This window comes from Physcomitrium patens, chromosome 17, assembly GCF_059467195.1.
Source record: "Physcomitrium patens ecotype Gransden chromosome 17, ASM5946719v1, whole genome shotgun sequence".
Taxonomy (NCBI): Eukaryota; Viridiplantae; Streptophyta; class Bryopsida; order Funariales; family Funariaceae; genus Physcomitrium; species Physcomitrium patens.
Window position 1 is genome coordinate 15098477 of NC_143426.1, and position 19661 is coordinate 15118137.

Sequence of the window (19661 nt, forward strand, 5' to 3'; positions counted from 1 at the left end):
CTTGTCAATACCTTTCTTATCCTTTTCTATTTCAAGAGTCTCTAGTTTTTTTAATCTTTGATAGCAGTCATTCTAGTTTAATAATATACCATCTTTGAGTGATTATCTATTCTTTTCTAGTGACACAAGAATTTATTGATCCTTTGATTTTTCATGATTCATATCTTTGACACTATTTTTATTTCAATATAAGATAATACAATAGGAAGGCTTTCATCTTATATATCAAAATTTCCTATGATAATATAAATACATTGAATTTTATATTGATGATTTGTTTTAGAGAAATATAATGCCAATGAAAGCAAAAGAAATCTCAAAAAACCAATATCTCTTACTTTTTTATAAATCACCAAATAGAATAAGGTGTTATATCTTGATTTCAACATAAATTGGATATTTGTGTAAAACAAGAGTAGAAAAAAAAGAAGAATCATCTCTAACCTATGGCTTGTTTAGCAAAGAAAAATTGTATTAAATATATGAAGATAAATAATTGAAAGATGATTCAATAATTTATGCTTCTTTTATACTGTAAGAATATTAAAAATAATTACATAGAAATTTTGGAATTGCCTTATAATACAAGTATAAAAATAAAAATAAAAACTACTATTTTCTATTATCTAAGCAATCAAGACTTAAGGTAAGTACCATTATTGACACTTATCCTTTGATAAATAGTATTTGGTGAGGCCCTTAGTTACATCAATAATATGAAAAGATCATAGATTTCAATAGCTAATGCATGTTCTTAGACAATATAAAAACAACAAAATAACTTAAAATTTAAATAAGTGGTGTCAATAGAAAATCAAAATGAAAACAAAAAATAGATAAAATAATCAAGTCAAAATTAATAGGCCATGACAAAGCTTGCTCAATGAAACATTGACATTGATATATAGCAAATCTCAAAATGAGTTGTAATATTGTTATAAAAATAAAAGACTTAATTTAGAAAAAATAAACTAATTTTTTTAGATTCAAATAAGTTTGTAATATAAAATTATGATACTTGATCAGCAAAAAGGTTCTCCTCTTCTGTTTCAAAAGAAAAGTAAAAATAAAAATAAAAATCACTCACTCACTCACTGTAGTCTTGAATATGCAGTCATTGCCATGGCCAATCAATTCAAATCTGTCTTGATTGGAATTCAGCGTAATTCAGCCTTCAGCGTAAGGAACCAGCTCTAGCAACCTTCTAGGTTGGATTATAGCTAAAGAGAGTCGTCAGAATGTAGAAAATAAAATAAGATAAAATCTTATGGCACTGACCTTATATCACACTCCCTGCGAGGTTTAGGAGCCAAACTTATTAGCAGACTATTTGTCCCAGTTGGTCTGGAATGGAGCCCTGACTTGCGCACTGACATTTTTTTCTATCGCAGGTCAAACTTCCCTGAGAGTTTCTCACTTGCCTGGCAACCTGCGGTATTTGCCACGAAGTTCCTGTGTTTGCACAGAATGCTGGACTGGAGTTCTGCTAAATACCTGGCACTGTTGAACAGCTTCTAGCTGCTGATGTTTCCGTTACGTAATGAGACACGTGACATTAAGTGAACTACACCTACAACCCTGTTTTGGGAGAATCAGTCTAACCCCTAGATTAATTTAATTCGAAATGCTGAAAAACAATTCGAACACGATACGGGGGATTAAGTTAAGATTTTAAGGTTTAAGAGGCAGTATTATTCTAGCGTCACAAACAAATGTTGCAAAACATAACTTCGTACATTACTCAAACAAGAGGCAAAGAAACCATGCCCACGACTCCGTACCCTTAAACGATTGAGACTCCAAGTTAAAAAGCTGTAACATGAATATATGACCTTTGTGGGATCAGATCTTTGCAAAACAGAACAAGCTGATGTTCCGTACGATAATGTGAATCAGCAATGAGCAGATTTTTAGATATGTAAGCCTACCGTGTACTGGAGTAACCAAATATAGACATCAGCACCTAACTTATTACCAAAGAACCAAACGCTTCATCAACAGAAGAATGAGTGTTTGGTTCAAATCTAGTTGAAGGGAAGACAAATATCTGGGTGCTGACAGGTGAAGGCTGAAAAGCAGCATTATACCAGGCAGAATTTATCTTTACCCGGGGTAATTGCTGAATACCTGAAAATAAAGGCACAAGCTTATAAGAGAGAAAATGAGTCCCTCTTGGAAGAATTGAAACTGTATCGCTGTGCGCACCTGAGAAGATGAAGCTTGCTGTATCAACTACAGAAAATGCAACCTCCAGAAGGGTAGATGTCAAATTTTGTACTTTTGTTGTCATGGTGAAAGGCTTTCCAAGAACAGCATGGGGCGGACAGTCCAAAGTAATGACTAGAGGTGGAGACTCCACCATAATCTTCGCAAGTGGCACTCGGTTGCTGACAAAATCAACTGCATCCTTGTGATGCTGTATTGGCACTTCAGAGATGTTCGGCATAACGTCACTCGACATTGTTCTTTGCCACAGAACCGAGATTGTTCCCACCAACAATGATTTAGACAGTACTAACGGGTGAACCCACAAAAGTTGTGTAAATATCTCCTGCGGTGCCACTATAATACCTCCTGCTTCACCGTCAGGATCATTAGCCAAGGGGCCAGAGCCAGACTTCTGCAATAAGCATCTACTTCTATCTTCCTCTGTGGCCTCTATTTTTAGGAGCCGAAGTGAAATGGAAGATTGATTCTTCAATGTAACAACTAAGATGCTGGACTCCTTCAAAGCAAGCGTAGCAGCAGGCACCTGACCTCCTATGGTATTGGCATCCAAGTTCCCGAGCAAGAGTGAATCTCTTCTGAAGGGGGCCACGTAGTGATGCTCAATAGCCAGAGCCTCCACACAATCTAACTCTTTACTCTTGTGCAAACGGTACTGATATTTGGGCATCCCAGCCTCCGATGCACGGTAAACAAATGTAGTCATCAAGGTAACTGCCTTCGGCTCAAACCATCGCACATATATGATTGTGGACCAACTATCACCTATGCTTATTTCCGGGACCTCCACCAAGCCAGCGAATATCTCATAGTTATCCCCAATACTCTCTGCATTCTCCCCAGTTTTTCTCACCAATAGCTCTGCTGGAGCGAGGTCTGGTCCCCTGGGAGGAGACATTGACGCTAAAGTGGCTTCTGAATTCACAGATGGTGCAAAATAGACTTCTAAATCTCCAGATTGTATTGAGTGCCCTGCTGATGAAATAGTAAAGCAAACAGGGAAAGCTTCCCCAACAAGTCCAGGACTGGATGCCTCAACGGAGATATCTACAAGAGCCTCAGGTTCCTCAACCTGCATTACCGGTGTCATAGAGGGAATCAGGAGGTCATTATCTCGATCTAATAAAATGAAATAATAATAATAATAATAATAATAATAATCGAGAGAACTACTGATGACACTACATCAAGAAAGACGAGTAAAGGCTAAAAACTGACCTGAATCAATTTCTGTCCCAAACTTGCCAGCGCAGGATCACCTGATGGTGGTACATCAATTCCAGGTTCAGACTTCCAAAATGGAATCTCCTCGCGCGTACCCATACTTTCCACTTGGCAGCGGATGGTTGTGTGCGGACCCCAACGGGCCACAAGCTCCAAGCATTCTAGTTTCCCAGTTTCCTCTAAAATCACACCCAACAACAGTGAATTAACATCAAGAGAACTGCTCTTCTTATAAAAATCAATACTCTGACTTAGACAGACTTTCCTCAAACCTTGTCAGAGTATAAACTATATATATTTGTTCAGTAAGTGCATGAAAGCCATACCTGGTGCAACGTCAATAGAGATTCTCTTCCACTTCAGTGGCTCTAACTCTAACCCCAACATTGAACAAGGCCCCAGGTCCTCTTGATCAACTTCAACAAAATTGTTCTTTTGGGTTGAGAAATTGCACGAGGACTGGTCGAATAAAATCTCAACCTCGTCAAAGACCACAGGTAGTGGAAGATGGGTGAGGATCGAAAGGGTAAGCCTCGTAACTTTACCTACTCTAACTGATTGGTTATGAAACGCAACACAAACTGATAAAACCATACGTAGTGGACTTTGAACGTTGATCTCAAGATTTATAGGCTGAGCAGATGACAGTTTCATGCCTGGTTTTCCTTCCTGGGAAGTGATATCACGAACTCCGCGCAAGAACTCAACAAGTTCCTGACAAAGCTGAGTTTTTTCCAGCTCCCCGAAAGGTTCAACTTCTGAGCCAGAGACATAGCCAGGAGATACGGTAGCTGATAGTGGCAAGGACAGAAGCTCAAAGCTATACTCAGCAAATTCTTTCGCAAGTCCCAAGCAGCGAGCACACTCCCGTAGATACGTGAGTGTGGAACCCAATAAAACTACCCACTCCTCCTGACGATAAATTCCAATAACGGAGTTGAGAATACGCATAGCATTGACGTAATCTTTGGCAGCAAAATATTCGCAACCCATATCATTCAAAAGACGGTAAGCTGTCCGCGTTGCCTCCACCAATTGATAAAGTTCGTGAGCTTTTTTTAACAGAGCTATGGCAATCAATGGGTGCTGGAAATTTTTCTCGAGTAGAATTAAGTGTCGCATGTATTCGGTCTCTGTTGGGCTGCAACTCAATCCACGCCAAAACTAATCAATGCCTATGAAACAATAGTTCCGAAATCAAATAACTAAATACAACAAAATAATGTCACAAACTCATAAAACAATCAAACCATTTATCACTGTATGCAAGATACGACTGCTCCATTAAATATGTACTTGATTCACAAACATGAACCCTATTTTAAAAAGCAAAGACAATGGAAGTGTACATTAATAACCCTAAATTAGTTGAAGTTGGATGCTCCAGAGTTAGATAGATATAGTTCTGTACCTCTGGGCATGATTGTCATTTCCTCTCTTTAGTAATCGCGGGGCCTGTCCTACATAAACAGGGGGGCCAACTTCTTCAGGAGGTCCAACCAGAACGTCAGGTGCGTTGCTTTCTTCAAATGCCTCAAAAGCCACTAAGGCTGCTTGAAACGCTCGTCTTCTCTTAACCATGTAAATAGCTGAAACCTGCAAAACGAATGCACCGTTAAATGTCTCAAACAGAGTTCACTTATGCAGAATCTCCACTTCTAGAACAACAATTTGAGGTCATCACAAACTCCTAGTCGTAACGATCAACACGAGGCACAGATTTGAAGAATAAGGGGGAAACGCACGTGGTAGTAGTAGGCGGGTTGCAATTCCCGCTCAGAAACAACAGGTTGACCTCGCATAGCAGTATTTTGTGCGGGTGGTGCCACTGTTGCAAGCCTATTCTGAAGCAACTCACCAAAAACCTGAAATTGCTTGCTAATCCAAGCCCAATGTAAAAAGTACCCTTCGAAAGGCCCCACCATCTGCTTATACCAAGATGCATGCTCTCGGAACCACCTAACTGCCTCTGTCTCTTTTCCACCATGAAGAAGCAGATTTGAGATTTTGAAATGTAATTGTTCAGCGACAGCTTTCATCTCTACAACCCGCTGAACAGGTTGTAGTTCCATGGATGTACTGGTTATAACCTATACAACGAACCCGAAGACTAGGAATCAGTACAAACATCAAAGAAGAAGAAGAAGAAGATGTACAAACAAATAATGCTGCGAACCAAGACTTGGATTCTGAGCTAATTGCACCTACCACTGCACTATCTGTAAGCTTTACAAACTAGGACATTACCAAATGAAGCTTTGGAGTACAGATATCCAATACTATAACTTAATGCGATAATACACCAAGCAAGCTCAAAAATCACTAAGAACAAGGGAGGCCAAAAACCTCCTGAAGCAGGGAATACGCAGTTTCATAGAACTTGAGGGCCGCAACCCAGTCTCTACGAAATTCAGCATAAACTGCAATCTGTACAATGAGATCAATAGTACGTTAGAGAAGTTGACGGACAAAATAAAAACAAGTCTAAACCGTTAAACAAATTGTTGAAATGACGAGCGAAGGAAATAATAGCAACTCGTCTTGTGTGAAGTAGCAAACCTCATTGAAAGAAAACATACGGGTTCAGCAAAGCTTGCCTTGAAATTATACCGCACACTAAGCTCTAAAGAGCTGTATGATTTTTTCTCAACTCTTAATTTGACCCTCCGACCTTCCTCCCTATAGAAAGTGGTGGCAAGCTCCCCCATGATACTTCCCAACCTGCAGAGCCACCCAGATTATTCCTGCTAAGAAATCTTTGCAACACAAACCGGATGAAGGCTTGTCATTCTTGAAAGCAGGCTGTGCAAAAACAGCTAGAGGGTTGGGGAAGCCACCTTGCTAACGATCGTCTGAGCTCACTAGGCTCATGGGTAATGAATAAGATACAGCACTTGGCATCCACCTCCGCACGCTTTCGAAGAGCTGATAAGCGCTCCTCGTTGACTTCTCCTGCATCCCAGTGAATGAGCTAGTCAGGGCGTCAGTAAAAGGAGAGCCAATTACTCGAGTCAATGCCAGCTGCGACACTGAGCGAATATGTGTTTCGAATGGCATTCCATCCCATCCACCGGAAGTCAATTACAAATCATGGAGGCCTGTTGAAGAAGGAAAACTCAGAAACCATCCTTCATCCATAAATATTCCAACTCTTCTCCAAACGGATTAATGGGTGAATATGTGCTATCCAGATGAGATTTTTGAAAAAAAGTGGAGTCCGATGCTCACGTTTGAATGACAACATATCTAACCACATTTTCTGAATGTGCTATCCATTGAGACTGACTCTCAAAAATCTAGGTCATTGCCCTGTTGCTACGCGTGCAGAATACCAACAGGGCAAAGAAAGAAAATGACCTTGACTAGTAGGTTGCACAATTGCCACCACTAGCTTTATGTTCCTCCCTCGAATTACTGCCCTGAAAAACACCCAGACCAAATTCACAACATTTTTCACGTGAAAACCTAAAATTCTGAAGACATTGCATTAGCGAAAGCTAGAAACCATTTGCTGAGCACAATTAATTTCAGAAACGATTCTAAAGAGGGATAGGCAGAACGGAATCTAAACAGAGTCTAAGAAGATAATCCGAGAATCTACTCAAAGCAAGATTTACTTAATGTTGTCGAGATTGGTGCAGACTTCGAGCCACTGCGTAGGGTCACCATAAACCTGGTCTCGATCAAGGAGAACGGCGAGCACAGCCGGCATGCGAGTACGATGCTTCGTCAACCAGTCGGCCTTTAGAATGCCTAGCGGGGGTGGCATCCGCGCATCCACGGGTTTCCTCTCCTTTCCTCCGATAATGGGAAGCTTGGCAAAGTCCGGCAGCGCCAGAGTGTTGAGAGGCGGCTGCTCCCGGTGCAGATACAACGATATGGCTCCATGATACTCCGGGCACCCTACCAGCGCCACCAGAGGCACGGGAGGCGTCCGCAGCTCTTCCATATCCTCCGCCATCCTTGCATCCAAAAATAAAGAATAAGGCAAAACCGGAATCCTTAAGAGCTCGTTGAAAAACGTCGCTCACATCAATCGGCGAGTAATCAATCAATGAGACGACGCACAGTTTAGCGACTCCAAGTGGACATGGAGATCGCAACGATCAATCGAACAATCGATCTGAAGAAACCTCGAACAAGGAGAAGAATTGAAGGAGCTAAACAACACGAGCTTCCACGGTGAAGTCTTCACTGATACCCTGTCCTGACCCGGGTGTTTTAACCTGGTATCATATGATATCCGGTTCGCCACCAGCGGACGCCACTAGGAGCATGCATATGACCATACTGTCGGCAGTGTGTCCCATATTGATAGCACTGTTTTCTTAAGCTTCGGCATTATAGAAAATGATATGCGCAGAGGTTTTCGTCATGATTCTCTGTCACCATCATTGCCGTTGTAACCGCTCTTCAGCTGTTGGAAGGCGGTAATCTTCGCGGAGCAATCTTTGCTTCTGGACTTTAAAGCTTCTCGGTCCGTGGTCAGGGAGTGTATTGATGCTGATTAGCGATGTCTATGTAGCATTGTATGTCTTAGATTCATAGTGTTATCTGCTAGACAGGACTATGTCGAAGTGCCGCACACTGAATCGAGGCTCTCACCTCTCGGCACCCACTTCTCACTGACATGCAGATGATGAGAAGTGGGTGCCGAGAGGTGAGAGCCCCTTCCCACTTGAATATGTTGTAAAATGCTGCACGCGACAGCGCAGAAGGTAACGCTTTCGATCACGGGTACGAAGAAGTTTTAAGTAAAACTCGAAGCAACGTTCAGTGACTGAATGGCTCTTCAGTAATTAAACACGGGCCCCACTAATCAGTAATTCTATCCGGTATGTTGGCCGAGAAAAAAAAATCCGTCGGATGGCAAAGTTGAGCTGCGAGGCTATCGGATTCTGTGACCAATCTTTAGTTAATACATTCTATTGAAGAAGCTGAGATAACGGCTCCACTGGTCAAGTGATTGGCTTGAAAGTACTTAAGGATGCATCTATCAATTGTGGTAAGTGAGTGAGGGACACGAGATACTCAATTGGTTCTCACCGATATTAGCTTATTCGAATTGAGAAGTACTGATTCATGTCAGACTTAGATTAGAATTATGAACAAATTCTTATATGTTGAAACATGCAACAAGAAACCAAATGTGTAAACGAAAGAGATTTTGTGTACTAAGCATACATTCTTGTTTGATAATACTTCACAGTGAAAAGGGAGTAGGATTTGCGTATGTATTTTACACACACGCATGCACTCACACATGGGCTGATTTTATTCGATTTAGTAAATTATTGAGTCAGTATTGAAAGAGATGTTCAGTTTTGGCATTATGATTAAGTTTTTGTAATTTAGGAAGTTGGATTAATGCAATTTGGTGGTAGTGTGTATGTCGAATACCTTTAATTCAAAAATGATATTTCATTTTGCCTACCAAATTTACAGAGTTACAAGTGTAAGTTGAAAAATCAACGATTGTGAATACAGTGTTGAAATGTTTGAACTCTACCAATTTATTCATTTTTGAAACAATCATGCATATTTATGATGTTTATGGCACTATAATGTGGCAATTTTACCAAAAAATAAATCAATAAATAAATGAGAGTGCAAATGACATTTCATGAATGCATATCAATTTCTTAAAAATCTGAAAACAACTTCTTTTTTCTTTCTCTCTCATTTGTATTTAAAATGATTAGAAGCAATAAATATGAATACCAGAAATACATAACTACAAAAATTAAAGTTAACCAAAACATAAAATCCAATTATTTTAATACAACATTCTTTTTCACAAACATAATTTGTTAATATATATATATATATATATATATCCTTTAAAAATATTATGTAATTGATATCATTATATATATACAAATATTTATATATATATATATATATATATATATATATATTTATATATATATATATAGTTTTTTTTATTTTTTAATTTATTTGTGTAGATGTAATACTATGGGCTCACTTTGATCTAATAAGCCTATTAACACCATTAAAGTTAACAATGGAATTATGCAAATTCAAAGGCATCTAACTTATTGTCCTATTTTGTAAAGAAAAAATAGCAAGGTGTGGAGTTTGGACTAGGATGAAATTGTCTCGAAGATGAAATTTATAAGCATTAAATAGTTGTATCATATGTTCATTGAAATTGAGCTTTTAAGCAGGTACCAAGTTCTTTGGTGTGCCTACTTAAGTTGGTAATCTGTGTGCAACAACAAGTGTCTACAAATGACAAGAATAATGATGATAACTTAAGGATAGCACAAGTAAAATACATTATCTCAAAGCAATGTACACATGTAAGACAAATTACCATAGGCAATAATTCCATTGACATAAGTACTTAATTTCGAGGCCTTGCATATGTTAAAATTCATCCTTGCTATGTATGCAATGTATGCAAGACAATATACATTTATATATATAAAATTTTTAGACTTGAAGATAGATGTTTGAAGAAGGATTTTGTTTTCTAGTGGCTATTCAGAGTAGATTTCACAGATGATAGTCTATATAGTAATATCCATCCACAAAGTTTTGCAAAACCATCGAGTTTTTAATTCAATGACTTATATATCTACACTAATCTATCAATGTGTGAAAGAATTTTAAAAGAATCATACCATCTTAAAATAGTAGTAAATTTATACATTAAAAAATAACAATTATAATTAGTATATATTTGAATAAATATGTGGACAACAGAGTCACAATCAACCATTAAGAGATAAAAGCTTGAATTTCTTTATAAGCAAGATACTTAAGAAATTCAAATAAAACACAAGGAAATCAAGATATACTTACATGCCTTATCAAATTCTACTATGCAATTTGTTATTATTGTTGCTTGGTGTGAATTTCTATATGTGTTTTATTTTTTATTATTTTTTTATACAAGATATTTTATTACTGTTTATTATTATGAATCAAAGAATAATAATAGTTTGTGTCACCAGTTCAAAAAACCCATTAATTAAAAATGTATCAAAGACTAATTTTTGTAAAAAAAACTAAGTTATTTCAAAATTCTTCAATATTATGTAGAGTGGTACACTACCACTTTTTTTGGATACAAATTATACATCATTTTTTGGTTGTAGATTTTTAATCTTTCAAAAAACTTGTATAATTTGGATGTATTCTACGTGTTAATTCTCAATACATAATATTGAACAACACTAGGTGGATAGATTTCCTGATTATACAACCAAAGAACATTTTGTATAAATATAAGTTTTATTTATGCCCTTAGAACACTCGCTGAAGTACATCTACACCATTAGGTGCATTAGAATCCCACATTATTGATTATTTTCACATGAAATCAAATATAAAATAATAATAATAATAATAATAATAAAATAACATAAAATAACATAAAATAAAGTAATTATAGGGGAGGTAAGTAACTATTTCGCTTAATTGAAATGAAATACTCTTTCCTGCACTGTAAAAAAGAGTGGATGACGTTGGATGAAATAAATAGGATGAAATACTGCGTAGCGTCACCCTTCATTCGTTATTCAATATCTCGTAACTCTTTGCATGGTCTGCATTCGCTCGTCTTGCCGCGGTTGCTTCGATCTGCCGCGTCGCCGTCTAATTCGTTATGTGGCAGCAAACCAGCATTCACAGCTTCCTGATGCTCGCTCCATGGAAATGGAACCCGCATCACAGATATTTGTCTTCCAATTGTGCTCAAGCAGTGTGGTAGTTTCAAGGAAATTCGCCTTGGTCTAGGGTGGGTGCCTATGTTTTGACACAAGCAGAGGTTTGAGGAGCTTTTGCGAGCACCGAAACACTCTCGAAGTGCGTGTTTAGCTGGAACAGAGTTTTCTGTGGTGATTACTCCTTATCCTTGGCAATTTTGAGGCCTGGGTCTTGGTCGGTAACGATGAATATGTAATGTTAGGCTTGTTTCGGAGCTCTTTTTGCTAACGGGTCTCACCGAGGCTTATTTCTCAGGGTTTCAATGTTCAGAGCTGGAATAGTGAAGTGGTTGGGTTGGAATTGGACCCCTTCTCGCCTTTTTCCCAAGTCTTTGAGCTATTTTCTGTAATCATAGTTTAGTTGCTGGAGGACTTGGCGAATGAGGTCGTACATCCGACTACATATTACAGTTTATTGCTAGCAGTGCTAGAGGTTCAGGTTGCGATCCTTGATTTGAAGGATTTCCTGGATTAGGGTTATTCTGCATTCGATGTTCCGGGACGTCCGGAGGCGCTGCATACACGGAATTGGGTTGAGCGTGGATTTTATGTAGGAAAACCTAATTTGCGTTCTACAAGTGCATGATTTTTCATTTAGGGTTTATGTACAATGGCTTAATGAAGATGAATGTTGCAATCTTAGTATGGATCACGAGAAAATCTCGTGTTACCTCCCGGTCTTGCATGTACTAGTCTTCAACGCTTCATACCTTTATCATCATCAAGGATGGGAAGACATGAATTCGTTGTGTTTGTAGAAGGCACAGCGTTATTTTTATTTTTATTTTTATTAGTGTAGTAGTTGTTGTTTCAATCCTGCCTGTGAGAGATAGGTATTGATACGAGTAATTTATTGGCTAGATAACGTCTATTTCATTGCGTAACGTTGTGTAAGGATGTCCGCATCGTCTTTGCTATCTTAGGCAACAGGAGGGTGCACTGGACACAGTAAAGTCTTTCAAATGTAAACAGATTGTTGAAGTTAATTGGATTACGTGTGGACTGATCAATTGTATTTGCTATGGCAGCTGTAATCCTCGTGTAGACGACCTTGATTGACATTGTTCAGCGTTTCAATAGGAATAATGATGCTCCTTGATTTCGCCGTTTCATCACCACCTATGTAAGGAGGGGGTTCTACATGGAGGTCACTGGACGGAAGAGTTATGAAGAACCAGACGCGATTCGCAACTTTGACATTTTTGCGCTGACAATAGGCTCGAATTTTCTGCTGCGATTAGAATAATAGCAGGCTCAATCGGGTACTATCAATTACTGACACCAGTGAAAAAATTTCACTTGACTTGGTGATTTGATTTTAGCAGAATTGCAATGGGTAGGAACAGAGATACCTGTAATGTGCCGGGTTGTAGCAAGGATGAGAAGCCCTGCCTTGTTACGGGCCCTAAAATTGTCTCCTTCAAGCTCCCAAACCCTGCCTTGTTTTCTAGCTGGGTTCAAACAGTCACCTCAAACCTTGCGTGGACAGTTCAATCTTTTCAGACTTTAAAGACTGATGGGCTGAATTGTTTAAGCTTGTTGGTAGAACACAAACCGATGGTTTCTCCGTTACCTGTGCCATATCTTGCCCTCAACAATCTCATTTTCCCGGTTCCTTCCTCTACTTCCTCAGTTCAAGTATGTCAAAAGGCTGTTTCGTCTATACCCCAAGATCATTTTTCCAAAGGTAACGCAGTGAATGAGAAGGGCGAGGTTTCAAGCACAGGCCCAGCTTTCATTGGTCAAGTGTATACCATGTGTGACGCTTCACGCCAAGGGTTAATTGCAGTTAGACCATCAGACGTATTGAAAAAAATCAAGGTACCTCCATACATGAAGTTAATGGAAAAGGCTTACGAAAGAGCAATGAACGTGCTCTTCACAGATGATATGAAAGGACCTGTGTTTAGGTTCTATTTCAACAAAGATGATGCTGCAGAATACGTTAGGCGCTTGAACATCACCGGTTCTGCGGTGGGTCCTTGCTCTCTTGATGCTGCTTACAAGTATTACAAAAGCAAGGAGGGAATGTTTAAGTTTATAGCAGATCAACGGCAAGTTAAGGTAGCTAAGGAGTTGGTGCGTAGAGAACGTGGAGATAAGGCAGCAAACAAGCTTAAAGGTGTTCCAGTGTTCACAGCTAGGAATCTTACAATAGCCTTGAGCACTCCTCAAGGTGTGCGATGGTTTAGGCCCTATTTCTTCAATAAGAAACAGCTTGATAGTCTTATTGGGCACTCAGTGGATCATTATTATGAGATGCTGATTAGTGCTCGTAGAGCTCAACGCTATAGTCAAATAGCGGAAAACAATGGAGATGCTTTTGCTGGAGGAGAGTCAATGGATGATGAGCTGGATGGTCTGATGGATCCTCCTGAAGTGCAAGAGTTGATGGAAGAGTTGGGACAGGGAGGCGGAGGGATGGAGTTTGTTGGTTTGAAGGTCCTTGAAGCACAATTCATGGACCTCGCTGACAGGGTCTTATTGGGTCATCAGTGGAGTCGCCGCATGATTCACTTACAGCCCAGATTTCCTGTTATTGTTGATTCTTTTGAGCGTCTAATCTCTGCATCGGAACTTGACCACTCTTCTGAGTCAGAAGGGAGTGTTACTAGCTCTAGAAATTCCTTTGCAAAGAAAGAGGGAACTCAGGAGAAGTCCCAACGCGGTCAGGGGGACGAAGGCATGAGTATTTCAGGAAGAGATGAAAGAAGTGCTAGCAATGATAGCAGCGAATCCGTCTCAAAGGAGTACAGTCAGTCCTCACCAAACTCGCTGTTCAATCTGTTTAAGAAGAAGTGGGGGGCCAATGCAAATTTAGTGTTCAAAAGAAAAGACTCGGGCAATGCTGAAATATTGGAGGAAGATTCAGATTCAGAGTACTTACAGGAGACAGCACAGAAGGATCCCCCTGGGAAGATTCCATTTCAACCAAAGCTAACGATGATGGGCATTTCTATGAATGTGAATAAAGTTGAGGGAGGTTTGCAACAAGCGATGGCAGCAGCTGCTAAGGATGTTGAAGATCGTTTGCGGAAGGGCGAAGGTTCTGGGCCTGACCATGGTCCATTATTCATAGCCAACCTTGGAAGTGGCATTCCGCAGTGGGGACGACCAGTCTCAGCCTCCTCAGGTGTACTAGATGATGATGCTGAGTGAACTTTCACGTCATTTTAGAATATCTGAAAGATGGGAAGTCAATATATCAAATGTCATCGTGCTCGCTGCATCTATCAGCACAGTAAGATCTGGTAGAAGATGGATACACGTAGATAAATGAAGATGGATCTGATAAGAATGTATTGCCAGTTTCTATTGTATCATGTTTTGACCTGAAATAAGTTTCCACTGAATCTGAATCATTACTTCTTAGCGAATCTAAAAAGGATAATAAGCTTCGTAACACTTCAATTGTATCTGGTGATGTATTTATAACTTGTGTGGGCAAATGAGAGCATTTGGGCCTGTCGATAGAGTTTTGAAGGTAGCCCTGTACCTGCATCTTCCTTGCTCGCAAAGTGACGACACTCTTTGAAGGTTAGTAGCATTGTGTCTCCACGGGATTCATTGTTATGTGTGCACGTTCTTCCATTAGATCTTTACAGAGGATTGTTCTTGTCTTTGGCTTGAAGAACTGATTTTCTCACATTTACTGTAATTCATAGATTAATAGGAATTTGGATTACAATTTAAGTTTGCTCCAGTCATGATGCTCGTTTCTGAATCAATGACATAATTTAATGGCAGGTCTGTTGACAGTTGCATCCGAGGAGCACCATGCGTGCTAGAAAGGTCAGTTGCTGGTGGAGATGGACACGTTATTTAGAGAACAAGAGTGATGAAATCCGCAGGAATGGCTGGCACAGATGGAGGGGTTATAATGATAGAAGTCAACTGTATTTTGGACTTTTAAGTGCTATAGAGAGTAGTATATATGAGGTCTAGTTTGAGAGAATCAATCAAAAACTATCTGTGCTTACAGAGCATCATCTTCCAACTTGCGCTCCCGCAAATCGTTTAACAGCTCGCAACTTCAAGTTAGTTCAATATGTTAAGGGGCTTCTGTGAGTTATAAATTTTAGTAGAGCCATGGTGGACTCAATATAATGAATAATGTACATTTTTTCCCCATCTGTATGTGCGAAGCATAGCTCTCCTCTAAAAGAAGTATTCGAAAAATTATGGATATCCTTGTTATTCTAGTATTTTAAGTTAGGTTACTATAGATCGTCTTTATGAAAGAAATAGGTAAGAAAGAAAAGAAATAATAGTAAAAATATTAGATGGGATTTTGTTTAGTATCATAGTTCATAGTTTTATGCAACATGAATTTGCAAAGATGAAATTAGTTGTTTTGTTTGGTATCTATCCAAACAATCTTAAGATGTTTTAGTTTTATGTATTGTATGCAACACTCACCAAGCATTTTAAAAATAAAATATTACTATTTGATATCTAATTATATTGAATTGAAGTGGATTTATTATACTAAATCTATTTTTAGTTTATATATAGATGTATCATCAATTAAGAAGACAATTTCATGAATTTAAGAAGGCAATCAAAGCATGTATAAAAGATAGAGATTTGGGGTGCATAAGACTAATAGAGAATTGAAGCATATCTTCAAACATACTTGTATCAAGAGAGTATAAGGTTGACATAATTGTTTCTTTTTTAGTCCATCTTTCTTTTCATGATCAAAAGTAAGCAAGTGTGAATTTCACTACTAAGTTCTTATAACATCAAGACATACAAAACTTAAACTTAAAAGGAAATAATAAAATAAAGAAAAAATATTATATATATCCTTTAAATATGTCAAAATACCAAGAATATCCATGTATTTTGGATAATAGTATAAATATCCTTAGAATTTTTGATAATAGCATATATATCCTTCACCTTGATAAGGTATTAGAAATCTAACAATTCCATTAATGATTTTGGGCCCAAATAGTAGCTTTTGAGATTTAGTATGTCAAATGAAGAAGAAAAAAGAAAAAAGAAAAAACTTGCATGAACATTGTGAAGTAAGATATGATCAATTGAGTCATGAGCTTGTAGGATTGTGATTGGAAAGTTGATATTTTCTAGCAACATCTCATCATCAACAACCTCAAAGTGAACCTTGGAATTAAACCTACTGTTATGCATCTCGTACATATTATGCAACATACAACATGCTTCCAAGATAATATGCAACTTTTACAACTTCACCTCGGTTCTCCATTGAAAAAAATTCCAATCTCCTTTCAAACGATTGAAAGCATTTTGAGCATTCTGTAGTACTTTGACTATTTATTTTTTTTTATTGAAAGCGTGTTGGATCCAAGTTAGGTTGTGTTCAATATATTATAACAAAAATCAATGTAGCAATGGATATCCAAGCCGTCCAAGTACCCACATTCTATGCTAGTCTTCATTCATTCCATGCCTACAGAAATTCAATTTTTCAAAGACATATTTGTCAAACATGGACCTTGGCTATCTGATGTACACATCTGTAAATGAACTGCGTGCATCTACAATTCCTTGCAAAGGGATGGAATGCAACATTTTTTAATTGTGTTCAACATGTCACTTATTGAAATAAGGAGTTATATTGATCTTAGGAACTATAGTAAGAATATGCATTGTATAGAAGAATCCAATTACATTTCATATCTTAGACATAGCTTCAAATTCTTGTATCATATGTTATAGATGCTCTATTAATGGCCATTGTACATACTTAGGAAATAGTACATCATTGCATACACCATATTATTTCCAACATCATGATAAATACAATTTGCTATATAATTTTTTTATTTGGAATTGATTTGTCAAAAGTGTAGTAAACTAAAATAAAAATCCTTCTAACAATCGTATGGAGATTTGAAGTATAGGCTTGAATCATTGAAAAAAAATAAGCAACCCAGGCTTTTGAAGAAGATGCATAACCTAATTTATTTCACTTTTAGAATCTTGGTTTGGAATTATAAAATCCTAAAAAAAAAAAATTATACAAACATTTCAAAATATTAACAAGATTTTATATCTACTGTAAAGAAGAAAGTTGCTTCTTACATGATTGAAGAGTCAAAACTTTTTCCTTGTGTAAATTATTGCAGTACCTTCAATTTGGCTATGGTATGGTTAAACTCTTTTTTTGAGATATTCATTTGAATCAATGGATCAATAGAGTCTCCACAAATTTTTTATGTCTTAAATAAACTATGAGACAAATGAAAATAATCATGTTTCTTGAGCACTTGGTTATCTATAAAATTGAAGGCATGCTTAATCTGCTTAAAATATTCATCACTCTCTACATTAGCTTTTAATTTGCAAGTTTTTCATGTGACAAAGTGAATTAGAAAAGGCCACTTTTTTTCTCTATATCCTAGGCAGTTCTTTGCCATCATTTTTTCATAAGTAAATATAAGATGCATAACATCTAAGATGTTGTGAAGGAAAGTGCTACGTGCTATGCTTTGTTGTACAGCTATGGTAAAGATATATATATATATATATATATATATATATTTGATAATTTGTCCAAGAATGCATATTAAGTAAGATTTTTTTTTTTTTTTTAATACACTAAATCACAAAAGCCATTATTTGGGCCTAAATGAAGATAAAAATATTAATAGAATTATTAGATTTCTAATATCTTATAAAAGTAGAGGATATATATGCTATTATGAATAATTTTAGGAATATATATATATGCTATAATAAAAAAATATAAGAATATTTTTAATATTTTGATATTTTTGAAGAACATATATGATATTTTTTCCAAAATAAAACATACATACACACATATATGCATATTGTGGTAGTAGCTAGATAACATGTGGTATCAATTGTGAAATTCCAAATTTTTTTTAAAATTCTCTACAATCTAAAAACCTGAGTAAAGAACAACTATTTACAATCTTGGCAATTTGATACTCCATTGTAATTGTTTGACAACTATATATTGTTGTCTTAAGTAATGACTCTTCTATTATTATATTTCTATTATTAAAAAATCAACTAAAAATAAATATTCTATAAATATAATCTTCTTTTTTGTATTAACAATGAGTCCTATATTACCTAAACTTATAAGCTTCAAATTACCATATCCACTATTGAATGTGGAATGCTAAGAGCCTTAAGAGGCAAACCATCAAAATACATGACATGCAACATGATTGATTGTAATCTTGTCTTTGGAAGAGGCATCATTGAATTAGAAATGTGTGTATTATTCTTAGAATTTATAATAAAATCTAACAATCCAAATGGTATGTATTAATCTTAGAATTTAATTATTATTTAATTTAGAGAAATTTTAGACATAAATTAATATTAAAAAAAATCTCCATGTTAAAAGAAAATAATGAAAGAAGACTTGGTGTAAAAAGAAATTATAAAAAAGTTAATGTAAATATGATTAGGAAAAGAGACGTTAGTGTAAAAGTATAAAATAGTTAGCAACACATGTGTTAAAAATATAAGGTGATTAAAACCACCTTTAGTAGTTAAAATAATTAGAAATAAATTAGTTTTATTATATTTAAGTATTATTAAAAAAAATCTACTATATAAAATCTATAAATAATTATAAAATTATGTTATAAATATTATAAGAAAAACCATAATAAAGAGATTATAATTGATATTCTATTATGTTATTTTATTATACACTTTTGATCTATTAACAAGTTATAAGTATTACAAAGAAGATTCATAAAGAAATATTTGAGATTCTCAACACAAAGAAGAAAGAAGCTTAAAAGACAAGACTAATAAGGACAAGACATGGTTCATTAAGTGAAAGTTATATTCTACTTTAAAGTAAATAACATCAATGGATTACTTTAACATTAATAAAGATATGAAAAAACATAAAGTAGAAATTGAAGAACAAAGATGTTGAAGATAGGTTTAGAGTTTAAATAACTAATCTTGACTTTAACATTGACTTCTAGAATTTATATCAAGGCAATAATTTTTGGAAGACAAAGAATGATCTTTATTAAAGATTGATGTGAGTACAAAAGTAGCTCGTATGTGAAAATGTAGAAGAAGTATCTTATGATTCTCAAGGTGTCAAAATCTAAGTGTATATTTGGCAACCATTCTAAGATTACGTTGCTATCTTTAATGATTAAGTCTATAGACTTATAACTTTAATAAATTTATTTAGTGAAGATGGATGATGTTTATAAATAGAAATTACTAACTTTACCAATAATATTAAAAATCATAAATAGAGATGGTAAGGAGCAATTTTATGTTGCATATCAAGCTAAGAGAATTGAATAAAGAGACAAAAAAGAAAAGGAAATAGCATCCGACTTTAGTCAAAAGAAGAAAAAAATCAAGATGAATATTGAAGAAAGATCTACATTAATGAACATTGTATGAAGATCAAGTTTAGAAAGCAGAAAATCTTACCAATATAAGAGCTTTTAAATCCATTTAGACTTAGTAAGT

The 19661-nt window shown here is 36.3% G+C and overlaps 2 protein-coding genes across 4 annotated transcripts; one reads left to right on the forward strand and one right to left on the reverse strand.

The window, feature by feature from the left end:
* Nucleotides 1-1804: 1804 nt before the first annotated feature.
* LOC112294591 (uncharacterized) lies at nt 1805-7598 on the reverse strand. The gene is made up of 10 exons (XM_024545225.3): nt 7068-7598; nt 6808-6869; nt 6288-6402; nt 6048-6171; nt 5797-5877; nt 5196-5540; nt 4862-5046; nt 3777-4591; nt 3445-3629; nt 1805-3298 (listed from the first exon to the last, which is right to left on the reverse strand). Exons 1-10 carry the CDS (start codon nt 7409-7411, stop codon nt 1964-1966), a joined length of 3591 nt encoding a protein of 1196 aa, XP_024400993.1. The 5' UTR covers nt 7412-7598; the 3' UTR covers nt 1805-1963.
* Nucleotides 7599-11140: 3542 nt separating this feature from the next.
* LOC112294582 (uncharacterized) lies at nt 11141-15314 on the forward strand. Of its 3 annotated transcripts, none has more exons than XM_024545204.3 (3): nt 11141-11283; nt 12212-14720; nt 14931-15314. In XM_024545204.3, the coding sequence occupies exon 2, from the start codon at nt 12516-12518 to the stop codon at nt 14340-14342; it is 1827 nt and encodes a 608-aa protein (XP_024400972.1). In that variant the 5' UTR covers nt 11141-11283; nt 12212-12515; the 3' UTR covers nt 14343-14720; nt 14931-15314. The 3 variants fall into 3 exon arrangements, with proteins under 3 accessions (XP_024400972.1, XP_024400970.1, XP_024400971.1); XM_024545202.3 differs by having other exon boundaries at nt 11174-11315; XM_024545203.3 differs by lacking the exon at nt 11141-11283 and adding an exon at nt 11286-11733.
* Nucleotides 15315-19661: the final 4347 nt, after the last annotated feature.

Excerpts from the sequence above, each read along its gene's own strand:
- LOC112294591 (XM_024545225.3), bottom strand. The coding sequence starts at position 7,411 with ATGGCGGAGGATATGGAAGAGCTGCGGACGCCTCCCGTGCCTCTGGTG. Across the intron at positions 3,630-3,776 it reads CTCTATTGACGTTGCACCAG|AGGAAACTGGGAAACTAGAA; the intron begins GTATGGCTTTCA and ends GTGTGATTTTAG. Across the intron at positions 3,299-3,444 it reads TGGGACAGAAATTGATTCAG|GTTGAGGAACCTGAGGCTCT; the intron begins GTCAGTTTTTAG and ends CCGGTAATGCAG.
- LOC112294582 (XM_024545204.3), top strand. The coding sequence starts at position 12,516 with ATGGGTAGGAACAGAGATACCTGTAATGTGCCGGGTTGTAGCAAGGAT.